At 33.9% G+C, this 13,354-nt stretch overlaps 1 protein-coding gene across 1 annotated transcript; it reads left to right on the top strand.

Moving 5' to 3' along the window:
* The first annotated feature begins 581 nt into the window (after window positions 1–581).
* LOC107877944 (mitochondrial import inner membrane translocase subunit Tim9) lies at window positions 582–12,628 on the top strand. The gene is made up of 2 exons (XM_016724768.2): window positions 582–826; window positions 12,049–12,628. The coding sequence occupies exons 1-2, from the start codon at window positions 732–734 to the stop codon at window positions 12,233–12,235; spliced, it is 282 nt and encodes a 93-aa protein (XP_016580254.1). The 5' UTR covers window positions 582–731; the 3' UTR covers window positions 12,236–12,628.
* Window positions 12,629–13,354: the final 726 nt, after the last annotated feature.

Here is a 13,354-nt window from a genome sequence, read left to right as displayed (position 1 = left end):
TTTCTATTTCGAAACAATTTATACTTTTAGAGGGTTTTTGGCCATGAATATTCTTTTGATTTTTTTTTTGAGTTGAATTTCAAAAAATGTGTTTAGCCATAAAATTTAGAAATATTTCGGAACTCTTAGGTAAAATTTGTTTTCACCTCTTTTATTCCTATTTATCTCACAAAAATTAAAAAATAATCCTAACATTAATTATCAAACACAACTCTAACTCCAACTCTAATTTTTATTTGGTTTTCATGACCAAACGCCAATCAGTGGCGGATCTAAGATTTAAGGTTAGTGTGTGCTTAAAAAATTTAAAAATAAAAAAAAGTACAAAATCACCTAAATTAGGTTCGAACTCGAGGCCTCCTTCCAATGAAGGACTTTAAGATCAACCTAAATGCCAATGTACCCAACCAACTTTTGATTATTGTGGGTGTTTTTATATATTTTATATCTATTTTCATATATTTTTTATGTAATTATATTTATTCCACATCGACTAGGTATCGGAGCATCCCAAAATCCAACATAGGTCCGCCCGTGCGCCTACTTGAAATAGTGAAGAAAAACTCAAGGGGAAAAAGTGTAGTTTCAAAAAGTAGGAGGGGTCTAAATGACACGTGAGTTCTTTGCCAACCTCGTACAGAGTCTAGGGTTTACATATAAAAGAAAAAAACATTTTCCAGTAAACCCAATAGCTGCTTACTTGTATAGTGTGATTGAGGAATCAAGACAAGATGGATAAGAGTATGATTGGAGATTTGGATTCACTTCCTGAAGCTGATAAACTTAGAATGGCTGCCATGATTGAGCAGCTCCAAGTCCGTGACAGGTTCTTCCATCCCCTTTCTAAATTAATTTGTTTTTTTTTTTTAATAGCCGTGGTGTCTGGACCAGTGTGTCACCTCATATTATTTTCACGGCACTATTAACACTAACACAATCACATAACTCTATCTGTTAGAATAAATAATAAGAAAGAATAAATAATAAGAAATCACTTAGGATCGTTTGGTATGTAGACTAAATTGTCCAGGATTATAATCCGTGGACTATTTTATACTATATGGAAGGTGATATAAAATAGTCCCACATTTGATGGGATAAGATGGATTATACCAAGAGTAAAGAAGGTACTCCCTCCGTTTAAAAAAGAATTGACCTATTTTGACTTGATACAAAGTTTAAGAAAATAAAGATAATTTTTGAATCTTGTGGCCTTAAATTAAAGTTGTATCTAATGTACTAAAATGCCCTTTAATCTTGTGGTCCTAAACATGCCATGTGGAAAGTTGAAATTAAAGTATTGCCATAAAGGTGAAGGGGTCATTTTTTTTGAAACGGACTAAAAAGGAAGGTAGGTCATTCTTTTTGAGACGGAGGAAATATTAGTTTTATATAATGTTTGGTTGATGGTATAAATTAGTTCGGGAATAAATTTAAACATGACATAAATTTTATGCATGGGATATCTTTAACTGATCCCACGTTATACCTCCCACCAAACAATCCCTTAGTGTCTTTTGTCTCTGGTGGGATTTGATTAAGAAAGATATACCACTTTTTGGTGGAAAACATGAATGTTTGTATGATGTCATTTCTCAAAAAGCTTGTTTCTTTTAGGGGGAGTAATCAAAACTAATTTAAAGTGTGTGCATAAGTAAATGTAAAAGTTGATTCCATGTGACCAAGAGTTCATGGCTAGTTCAAGTTGTGGAAATAGACCTTTATAGAAATGTAAGGTGAGACCGAGTACGATAAATCCTTGTGGTCCGGCTCTTCCCCGGACCCCGCGCATAGCCTAGCCTAGCTGGCTGTCTTTACAAACTTTTGTAGATTTTGTAAAACAGAATGTTATAGCTTGCATTTAGCTTATACAAACTAGTCTATAGATCCCTTTTACTCTTTAAGTCCCAATTTATTTGTATAGCTTCAAATTCAATATCCCTCACAAAAAGCATCCTCCAACATTTTGTATCAAGATCTACAAGGAAATAAGGATTCCGAACATGATTTACTATGTCCTCCACCATAACTATATGCAACTAGCCCATGCTATTATTTTCATAGCAGGGAAAGACAGTTTTGATTTGTTGCCGGCAAAGAGTAAGAGTAAATAACTTCTAAACTTACATGGGGAACTTTTAACCGGGCGTCCATCTTTCATATTTTCCAAAGCCGATATTATATTCCTTTCCCTAATATTTAAATTAAAATAGGAAGCTTAATATTTAAATTAAACTTACATGTGGTAATTTGATTTTGGTTTTAGCAAGCTTGAGTAAATATGTTAATGTGATTTAGGCGGTTCATTCAACATATTGTAAGCAGGATGATAGGATGATACTCTTATGATCAATGCCAATTATGCACTGCTAGTCTTATACTCACAATTGCTAACAAGTCTTTAAAATTTGAGTGAATCTAGTCATTTTGGAGTCCCAAAATGTGATGGAGAGAGGAAAGAGTAATATATAGAGAAAGGAATTGACTTTTCTAGATTCATGTGATGAATATGAATGAGAGACGACTGATTAGCAGTAGTGTTCATAAAGGAAGTGTGTTTTGAGTGTGTAACGTGGAATTCCTAGAATTTGGTAGTGTTATCAATGGAAGAACAATAAAACATTATGGTTTGATAGAGTTTTAAGCGCAGAGTGCAAATGAAGTGCATGTTTTAATGGAGAAACATGCAAAAGAAGTTCAATTGATTAGGGGTGAATAATTGATTTGAAGATAGTTTCTAGGGTTGAATTTGGAGCCGAAGATAGAAAGGAATATAAAAATCATTGCTGCATGCATGTTTTATTTTGGTTGGAGAGTACTCTTAAGGGAACTTTGTTAAAAATCTAAGAGGACACTTAGGTGTATTTGAAGTAATCCTAAACCCTAATATTTTCTATATAATTTTCGGTATAATTTTGAGCTCACAGTTGCTCTCCGAATCTCTACCCTCAAATGAGGGAATACAGAAATTATATAGAAAGTAGTAGGGTTTAAGATTTTTTCTAATCCTTTAATGCCTATTACTCTGATTTTGACAAAGATATACCCTTAAGGGTAATGTTTCAAGCAAAAGAAAATTGGCATATACGGTGTACCATTAATTTGGTATTGTTTTCTATTCTTTGACTCCGAATTCAATGCTATAAACTATTTAAGTTAATTAATTAAACCACTCAACTAATTAATTGAATTATTTAACCCTAAATTGCGCAAATAAAGAATTAAAAAAACTCTTGATGGTATTTTTGAATTAAAGTTGCAATTACAAATGCACAAAAATTGAGAAGTTAATCAAACTAATCTAAAAATGAACTTTAGAAGAAATTAGAATGGAGCAAAATTAGGTGTTCACACCTGGGAAGAATCCATTGAGTAATGTGTTGCACTCTTTCTTATTTTCCATACCTGATATCATATTCCTTTCCCTCAGTATTTAAAATATAACAAAAAGTATGTGGTAATTTGTTCCAATGCCTGATCTAGCAAGCTTGAGTCGATATGTTTATGTGAATTTGGCAGTGTTTAGTGTTTTGAACATGTTGTAAGCTGGGATGATACTCTTATGATCAGCAACAGTTTTGACGGCTAGTCTTATTCTCATAATTGCTAATAAGTTTTCTAAAGTTGAGTGAATCTAACTGTTCTGAAGTCATAGAAAGTGTTGTAGGAGAGGAAAAAGTAATATATTGATAAAGAAATTGGAAATTGAGGATAGCACGAGGCCTTCCTGAGCGTTAACTTTTATAGATTGCTGTGATGTTTATAAATAAGAGACTACTGAGTAACTGAGATGTTCATATGAAATTTTGTATCGAGTATGTAATGTGGAATTCCTAGGGGTAAGTAGTGTTATCAAAGAAAGAGCCCAAAAAACACTAAGGGGTCGTTTGGTAGAGTGTATAAGAACAATGCAGAATATAGTGTATTAGTAATGCTTGTATTAGTTATGCTTATATTAGTTATGCATGTATTGTTTCTTATACATTGTTTGGTTTGATGTATAAGAAATAATATATCGTACATAACTTCTATAACAGAAGTGTTTGTTTACAAAAATACCCTTCTTTGACTTTGTATACTTTTTTGCAACAAAGTTCTTTTGCCACTTCAAACATAATTAGTATTGTTGAACTAGTATATAGAGACTTAGGATTAATTGCAAGACTTTTGTCTTTGCGCATGAAATGTTACGCCGATGAATTAACATAGTCGAAATAAAAATAAAATACAAGATATAAAATTAAGGAATAGTCTTGAAGAATTATTTTTAAATCTTCTTAAAGATCCTCGAAGCAAAGCAAAAATATGTTGCGGTTATTTAAATCAACTATTCATTGTTGTAAATTAAAATGGTGGGAAAAAAAATTGTGAAATGTTTTGAGAAAATTCACTGTTGAAAATTAAAATGACGGGAAAAGAAATTGTGAAATATTTTGAGAGGGAAATTTAGGGGTATTAAGGTCATTTAATAAGTTAATGCATGCGTTAAAACTCTTTGTATTACTAATACATAGGAAATGGAGTGTATTACTAATACACACTTCAATACACAATAGAGTGTCTAACTAACGCTTACATTAGTTATACATAAGCAAAAAGACGTACCAAACAAGGTACTAGTAGTACACATTAACTAATGCATGCATTATATTTTCTAATACACTCTACCAAACGACCCCTAAGGCTTGATGGTTAAGCGTATAGTGCAAATGAAAAGCATGTTTTAGTGAAGAAGCCTGCAAAACAAGAATATATGTGTGTGCACACGTGTGTATATAATCTTTATATACTTTTGAAATTGATATAACATGTGCAAATCTTGTTAGTTCAGTCTAAGTTGTTGGGACTCAGGTGTGGGTATTCGATACGGGTGTGGATCTTAGAGTTGCATTCGTCAAAATTTAAATTTTATGATTCGGGGGTGCGAATCCGAGTATAGATACAGGTGCAGGGATTCTGCTAAAAAAATTCAAATATTATAAAATAGAGTTATAACAATATTCTAAAAATACACTATTGAACTAAAACAAGAAAACATTCTAACTTAAGAGTACTATTAGGAGTTATTTTGGTCTTTTTTTAATTACTTTACCTTTTTTAGTTACTTTTGGAATTAATTTTACTTTTTCAATTAGGAGTACTATTAGGAGTTACTTTGGTCTTTTTTAACTACTTTGCCTTTTTAGGTTACTTTTGGAATTAGTTTTACTTTTTCAATTAGGAGTACTATCACTATTTGGAGTCCTTTTTCAATTAGGATTACTATATAGACATATTATTTTACTATATTTAATATTAGTATGGATCTTTTATATTCTAATAGAAATATAATTATTAAAGAATAACCCCAACAAATGTCTGTCTCTTTCTTCCTAACTGACGTCGTCATCTCTCTTTCTTCCAAATTACAGTCACCGATCGGACCACTTCCCAATTACAATCATCGATCGGACCCCTTCCAAATTATAGTTGTCGGTCGAGCTTTTTCCAAGTAAGACATAATTTTGTTTCATTTTTATTCTAAGAAATCGAATCTCAGTTTTCTCCTCAAATTTTTTCTTGATTTAGGTCAACGTATCCAAATTCATTTGACTGAATTTGAGACATAAGAAACACTCGCGCCAGTGTTGTGTCGAGACTAATTTGGTGGCAAAACCAAGAATATATGTGTGGGCACACATATGGAGTTTTAAGCGTAGAGCACATGCTTTAAAAATGTGCAAAACAAGAATATATGTGTGGGCACACTTGTGTATATTATCTTTATTTACTTCGGGAATAATATAACATGTGAACAAATCTTGTTAAGTTCATTTTCATCAACCTTAATTAAGCAGCAGGGAGTTACCTTAATTAATAAGGGTTCAAAATTGATTTGAAGACAATTTTAAGGTTGACTTTGTAGCGGAATGTAGAAAAGGAATATCAAATCATTGTACATGCCTATTTCTCTTGGTTGGACAATACTCTTTGAGAGGGAAGCCCGGTGCACTATAGCTCCCGTTATGCGCAGGGTTCGAGGAAGGGCCCCACCACAAGGATGTATTGTACACAACCTTACCTTGCATTTATGCTAGAGGCTATTTCAAGACTTTAACCAATAACCTTTTGGTCACATGACAACAACTTTATCAGTTACTCCTAGTCTCTCCTTCAGTACTGTAGAATACAAATTTGTTAAAATCTGAGAAGAGAGCACTAATGGCTTTAGAAGTAACTCCAAATCCTAGTGGCCTCTATGTAATCTTAGGTGTAATTTTGAACTCACAATTGCTTCTCCAAATCTCTATCCTTAATTGAAGGAATAAGCAGATTATATATGGAGCATGCGGGTTTCAGATTACTTCTAATTCCCTTAATTCCCTTAATACCTTGCTCAAACTTTGACAAAGGGGAACCCGTAAGGGCAATGTCCAACCAAAAGAAAACAGGCACGTACATTGTACCATCAATTTAGTATTACTTTTCTATTTTGACTCCAAATTCTATCGTAAAAACTATTTAAGCTAATTAATTAAGCCACTTAACTAGTTAATTTGAATAATCGATTGAGTAATTAATTATTTAATCCTAAAATGGGCAAATAAATAAAGAAAAATCTTTAATGGTATCTTTTTTAAGAAACAATTAAAAATGTACTAAAATTGAGAAGTTGATTGAAATTACCAATTGAAATAAGCTTAAAAATGGAGTTTAGCATAAATTAAACAGAAAAGGGCCAAAAATATACCTTTACATTTGGCTATTGTTGAATTCTACATATATACCCCTCACTTGACAGATTGGCCACATGGCCAACTTCCAACACTTTACCTAACTTATACCAGTTTGGTGGAGTTTAACCCGGATCCACCAAAAATCTCAACCCCAATTAAAATCTTCTACACCTAATCAAAGTAAACAAAACACTCCATCTCTCTTCCAATGGAAGGTCATAAATGACTATGTGAAGTTTTCATCAAATCGGTGACAAAACAAATGCTTTTGTGGAATTGAAGCTCAGAAAGGTAAGAATTTTGGTAGAACTAGTGTTATTAACTGATTTTCTTGTTTTAGAGCGTAGATTTCCTGTCGTAATGGGATTTCACTTTTCTCTCCATATTAACAGGTCGACCAACTAAACCCTAAACCAACAAAGTAATCTACACCTTAAAACAAGAAAATCAATTAATAACACTAGTTTTATTGGAAATTCGTATCTTCTAAGCTTCAATTCCTCAAAAGCATTTGTTTTGACATCGATTTAATTAGTACTTTGCGCAACCGTTTATGACCTTTAGTTGGAATAGAATGGAGAGTTTTGATTAGGGTTAGAAGGTTTTAATTGGGGTTGTTTTTGTGATGGATCACGGGTTAAAACTGATCAAACAGGTATAAGTCGGGAGCTGGCCACGTGGCCAATTCGTGAATTAAGGGGTATATGTCAAACTTTGACTGACAGTTAGGACTCATTTGGCCAGATAGTATAACGGGTGTGTGTGAATGTGTGTAGAATTCAACAAATAGTCGAAAGCAGAGGGATATTTTTTGGCCCTTTTTCGTGAATTAAATTGGAGCAAATTTAGATGTTCGCAGTTGGCAAGAATCCATTGCGTAACGTGTTGCAATTTATTATTTTCCAAAGCTAATATTATATCTTTCCCTCGGTATTTAAATTAAATTAGAAAGTATGTTTTGTTCCAATGTTGGTTTTATAGCAAGCTTGAGTCAATATGTTAATGTGAATTAGGCGGTTAATTCAACATTTTGTAAGCTGGGATGATACTCTTATGATCAACGCCAGTTATGCCATGCTAATCTTAGTTTTAGACGGTTCTAATTGGGGCTATTTTTTTTGGTATGTCGCGGGTTAAACCCAGTCAAATGGGTATAAGCTATATTGTGCGGACTCTTTGGTTTTGTCGCCAAACCCGTCTTGATGCTACGCTGTCGCATGTGCGGGTGCTTTCTTACGCCTTAGATTTGGTAAAACGAATCTGGATACGTTGACCAAAATCAAGAACACATTTGAGGGGAAAAATTGAGATTTGATTTCTTAAATAAAAATGAAACAAATTTACGTCTTATCTGGGATATGGTCGATGACTGTAATTTGGAAGGGGGATGATCGGCGACTAAAGGAGCAAATTACAGTCATAAATTTTGTTGTAGCTGTCGACATCTGTTGGAGAAGAAAGGGATGTCAATGGTAGTTGTCAACATCGGTTGGGAAGAAATAGAGATGTTGATGTCGGTTGGGAAGAAAGAGACAACCGTCAGTTGAGGTTATTCTTTAATAGTTATATTTCTATTACAACAACAACAACAAACCCAGTGTATTCCCACAAAGTGGGGTCTGGGGAGGGTAGAATGTATGCAGTCCATATCGCTACCTCCAAAGAAGTAGCTATTAGAATATAAAAAAGCTTATGTTAATATTAAATATAGTAAATAATACATGTCTATATAGTACTCTAATTGAAAAAGGATTCCTAGTAGTACTTAAAATAAGTAACTCCTAATAGTACTCCTAATTGAAAAAGTAAAACTAGTTGCAAAAGTAACTAAAAAAGGCCAAAGTAACTCCTAACAGTACTCTTAAGTTAGGATGCGTTGTTGTTTTAGTTCAATAGCGGACTTTTAGAATATCGTTGTAACTCTATTTTTATAATATTTGAATATTTTTTAACCGAATCCGCGCACCGGTATCCATACTCAGATTTACATCCCTGAATCTTAAATTTTGACCAATCCGTACCCGTCTCGGATACCTGCACTCGAGTCCGACAACTTAAGGTATAAGTTGGGAGCTGGCCATGTGGCCAATTCGTCAAGTGAGGGGTATATATCAAACTTTGACTATAACAGTCAGGGCTCATTTGGCCAAATAGTATAACGGGGGTTCGAATTCAGCAAATAATCGAAAGTAGAGGGGTATTATTGGCCCTTCTCCGAGAATTAAATTGGAGCAAATTTAGGTGTTCGCCGTTGGCAAGAATCCATTAACGTGTTGCACTTTCTTGTTTTCCAAAGCTAATATTATATATTTCCTCAATATTTAAATTAAATTAGAAGTTATGTTTTTGTTCCAATGTTGGTTTTATAGCAAAGCTTGAGTCAATATGTTGGTGTGAATTAGGCGGTTTATTCAGCATATTGTAAGCTGGGATGACACTCTTATGGTCAGCGCCAGTTATGCCCTTCTAATCTTATACTCATAATAGCTAACAAGTCTTTGAAATTTCAGTGAATCTGGTCATTCTGAAGTCACAGAAAATGGTAGAGGAGAGGAAAGAGTAATACATTGAGAAAGGAATTGGAAATTGATGATAACACTAGGGTTTCATGAGCATTAACTTTTCTAGATTGATGTAATGTTTATGAATGAGAGACTCTACATATTAACAAGGGTGTTCATAATGGAAGTGTGTATCGTGGAATTCCTAAAATTAGGCAATTTCTGTCCAAGGATAAAAGCGCAAAAAAACAACAACACAGAGACATGATGGGGTTTTAAGCATGGAGCGAAATGAAACGCATTCTTGCTAAACAAGAATATATGTGAGCACACTTGTGTATATTATCTTTATTAACTTCTGAGAATAATGTAACATGTGTGCAAATCTTGTAAAGTTCATTTCATTATCCTTAATTAAGCATTACCAGGGAGTTACCGTAGTTAATTTATTAGAGTTCAAAATTGATTTGAAGATAGTGGTTGAATTTGTAGCCGAAGATGGAAATACCAAATCAATTATTCATGCCTGTCTTTTATGTTTGGGCAGTACCTTTAGGGGTACGCCTTTGTTAAAATTTGTGAGGAGAGCACTAAGGGCATTAGAAGTAAACCTAAATCTTAGTGTCCACTATATAATTTCGGTGTAATTTTGAACTCACAGTTGCTCCTCCAAATCTCTACCCTTAAATGAGGGAATAAGGAGATCATGTATGGAGCACTAGGTTTACAATTAGAGCCGCTATATAATTTCGATATAATTTTGAACTCACAGTTGCTCCTCCAAATCTCTACCCTTAAATGAGGGAATAAGGAGATCATGTATGGAGCACTAGGTTTAGAATTAGAGCCGCCATATAATTTCGATATAATTTTGAACTCACAGTTGCTCCTCCAAATCTCTACCCTTAAATGAGGGAATAAGGAGATTATGCATGGAGCACTAGGTTTAGAATTACTTCTAATTCCCTTAGTGCCCACTCAAACTTTGACAAAGGTGTACCCTTTGGTTGGGAAAGAGTTATCCAGGGATAATGGGATTAGTTATCCCACCATGTATATGGGATAACTTATCCCATCATTATGGTGTACATGGTGGGATAAATAATCTCTGTACTAGCTAATACCTCACACCAAACATGAAATAAAATAATCTTTCATTTTATCTCGGGACTATTTATCCCTTATACCTCACACCAAACATGAAATAAAATAATCTTTCATTTTATCTCGGGACTATTTATCCCTTATACCTCACACCAAACAACCCTTTAAGGGTAATGTACTAATGTCCATCCAAAAGAAAACAGGCATGGTTTACATTAATTTGGGAATCCTTTTCTATTCTATGGTCCAAATTCAACCCTAAAATCTATTTAAGCTAATTAATTAAAAACAAAGAAGGGAAGACTGTTGAAATTAGTGGTTTAGATCAAACCATAGACATTTATGTGACTATAAATTATTATATTAAAGGGTAAAAGAGAAATTTTATAGTGTAATTCCATTTAATTATAGAAAGTGACATTCTTTTGGATGGGCTAAAAAGGAAAGTATGCCACAAATTGGGACAAAGGGAGTAGCTCTTTTTTAGAATGCTTCTACAAAGTAGTTGCCTGTTCGGAAATATCAAAGTGCTCTGGAGAGCACCATTTTGTATGCATTGTTGCCTGTTGGGCACACTTGGTGGAAAAGAATGGTGGACTCCAGCAAAGTCACATACACATCCTGACATTTTTTTTGATGCCAACTTGATGTTTATTAATGGAATTCTTTGACTTATCAAAATGATATTGAAGTTTTCTAAGGGGAGTATTCTGTTAAGAACTTCTTGAATAGGGCAAGATGTAGAGCTCTTCACAGCAAAGCTGAATTCTCTGTGCTTAAAGGGGTCATTGTATCTATTCTAAGGGAATCTTTTCTTGGCATTATCCTGTTTCCTATTTTTGTAAAAGTTTATTCTGTATGGATTCATTTACGCATATGTACGTATGTGTGTATAGAAGTATCTGGTATTGATATGTCAATGTTCTTGTCAATTTTAGTGTATTTTGCTGATCTGTCTGGTATACTGACACCCTAATTACACCCATTCCCTATGGATACATCAAAGCTACTGAAGGATCCATGTAAGACAGGACAATATATATTTAAGGGGGAAAAAGATCGGGAGGCTATCTGAGCTTTAGTTAGTTAAATGCGTTTTTTATATGATATGTAGCAAACAGAATTTCTAATCAGACATTCCACTGTGTCAATCTTAAGTTTATTCTTTACTATGCACACACCCGTTTTGCTTTTGGTGGACTAATTGTTTCTTTTCATCTCCACATCTTCCTCTCATTTACTCCTATGGTAGCCACCCTTATCGCCTGAGTTGAGACTTAGCGTCCAGGGACGGACTACGGCCAAAACAGGAATTCAGAGAAAACTGGAAATTGTGGGTTGATTTCTCATATGTTCAGCTAATAGTGTTATCATCTCAGAAAGTGTCCTTTTTCTTGATTTTAATTTTCTTCAACAAAGAAAGTGACGTAATGAGATGATAACTACTTTTGTTTAGTGACCATCCGAGAAATTAACTCATGCAATTGTCGATTTCCGTTTGGATATTGATTACACAGAGACAGAACATAGGGAACTATCAATTCTTTTTCACTAATGTATGCATATTTTGTCGCCAATGAGATAAAATAAAATATGTTGAAGTAGAAAATTGAAAAGAATTGGAATGGGATTTAATTTTGTTTTACTGCCTGTTCCACTTGGTACTTTCACATGATAATAGTGTTATAACTCAAATGCCTTGTCTCTTTTGTCTTTAACCACTGCAGCTTGAGAATGTATAATTCCCTAGTTGAAAGATGTTTTACAGACTGTGTGGACAGTTTCAAACGCAAAACTTTAGACAAACAGGAGGAAACCTGTGTCCGACGATGTGCTGAGAAGTTCCTGAAGCATTCTATGCGTGTGGGTCTGAGATTTGCGGAGCTTAACCAAGGTGCACCAACACCAGACTAAGGCGCTTCAGCTATGTGCCTTCAATTCAATTTCTCATTACTTGGGCAGTGTTTATTGCGGGTTAATCTAGGACAATAGTTGGATGTTCCTTAATTTTGAATGTCAACAGCATTCCTCGTCAGAGTAATTGGTAAAATGTACTTTTGCAGCTTTTCTTCTCAATAGTTGGAATGGTATATCAGGAGTGAAAAATTAGAAACTTGAATGGTAATACTGGATCCTGTAACTAGATTGCAGGCCACTTTATGTTACCATAGCATTCTTTTGTTGCAGACTTCCAGAAAATAATGTGGTATTCAATTTCATCAAGAATACATATCTGTTGTCTTCGCTTTTCTGTAACTGAAAAATCCCTGATCGTCAATGACACTATTGACACTGTTCGAAATTCAATCTTTTGCCTGGCCAACTCTTTGATAATGTCATTTTTGGAACATCGAATTTGTCAGGAGTTTGTTTTAACTTTTTGTTACTAGGTTGCTTCTTTGAGGCACGACAAGTTGGAAGTTAATTTGTGCGCAATTCAATTATTTTTAGTGTACTTGCTATCTTTTACTAGTACAAATATTGAATAATATATGCAGTTCGAAATTCAATGGATAATGACACTTCCTTGATAGTCCTCTGACTTTTCTTAATGAAATACTATTCGGTACTTGGAGAATGCTTAGTTGTGTTATGATTAATCGACTCGATAGATTTTGACTTGGATTGTATAAATAAATTAAAGAAAGGAATTAGTAGTGGTATTGAAGCAGCTGGAGGAAGCTTAATGAGAAGAGTTGCAACAAACAATACTATATCTAGTGTAATTTAATAAGTGGGGTTTGCGGGAGTAGTGTGTATGCAAATCGTATTCTTACTTTTGCAGGGTAAAGATTATTGATACACATCGTATTCTTACTTTTGCAGGGTAAAGATCAACTCAAGTATCATTAGAAGTGAAGGTTTAATAAATAGAAGAGAGTTAATCTTACAAAGCTAACAAAGTTTGTCATTGGACTACGTTCATTTATCACATCTTTTTCAGAATAAGTTATGCTCAAAACAAAAATGAGTTCAGATGGATAACATCCTGTTGTCACATCGTTGAGAATGTTTTATTATTTACTGCTGTTT

Source organism: Capsicum annuum, chromosome 10 (genome assembly GCF_002878395.1).
Source record: "Capsicum annuum cultivar UCD-10X-F1 chromosome 10, UCD10Xv1.1, whole genome shotgun sequence".
In the NCBI taxonomy this organism is placed as follows: domain Eukaryota; kingdom Viridiplantae; phylum Streptophyta; class Magnoliopsida; order Solanales; family Solanaceae; genus Capsicum; species Capsicum annuum.
Note: the sequence above shows the minus strand (reverse complement) of the source record. Positions and strands in the feature narration are given on the sequence as shown.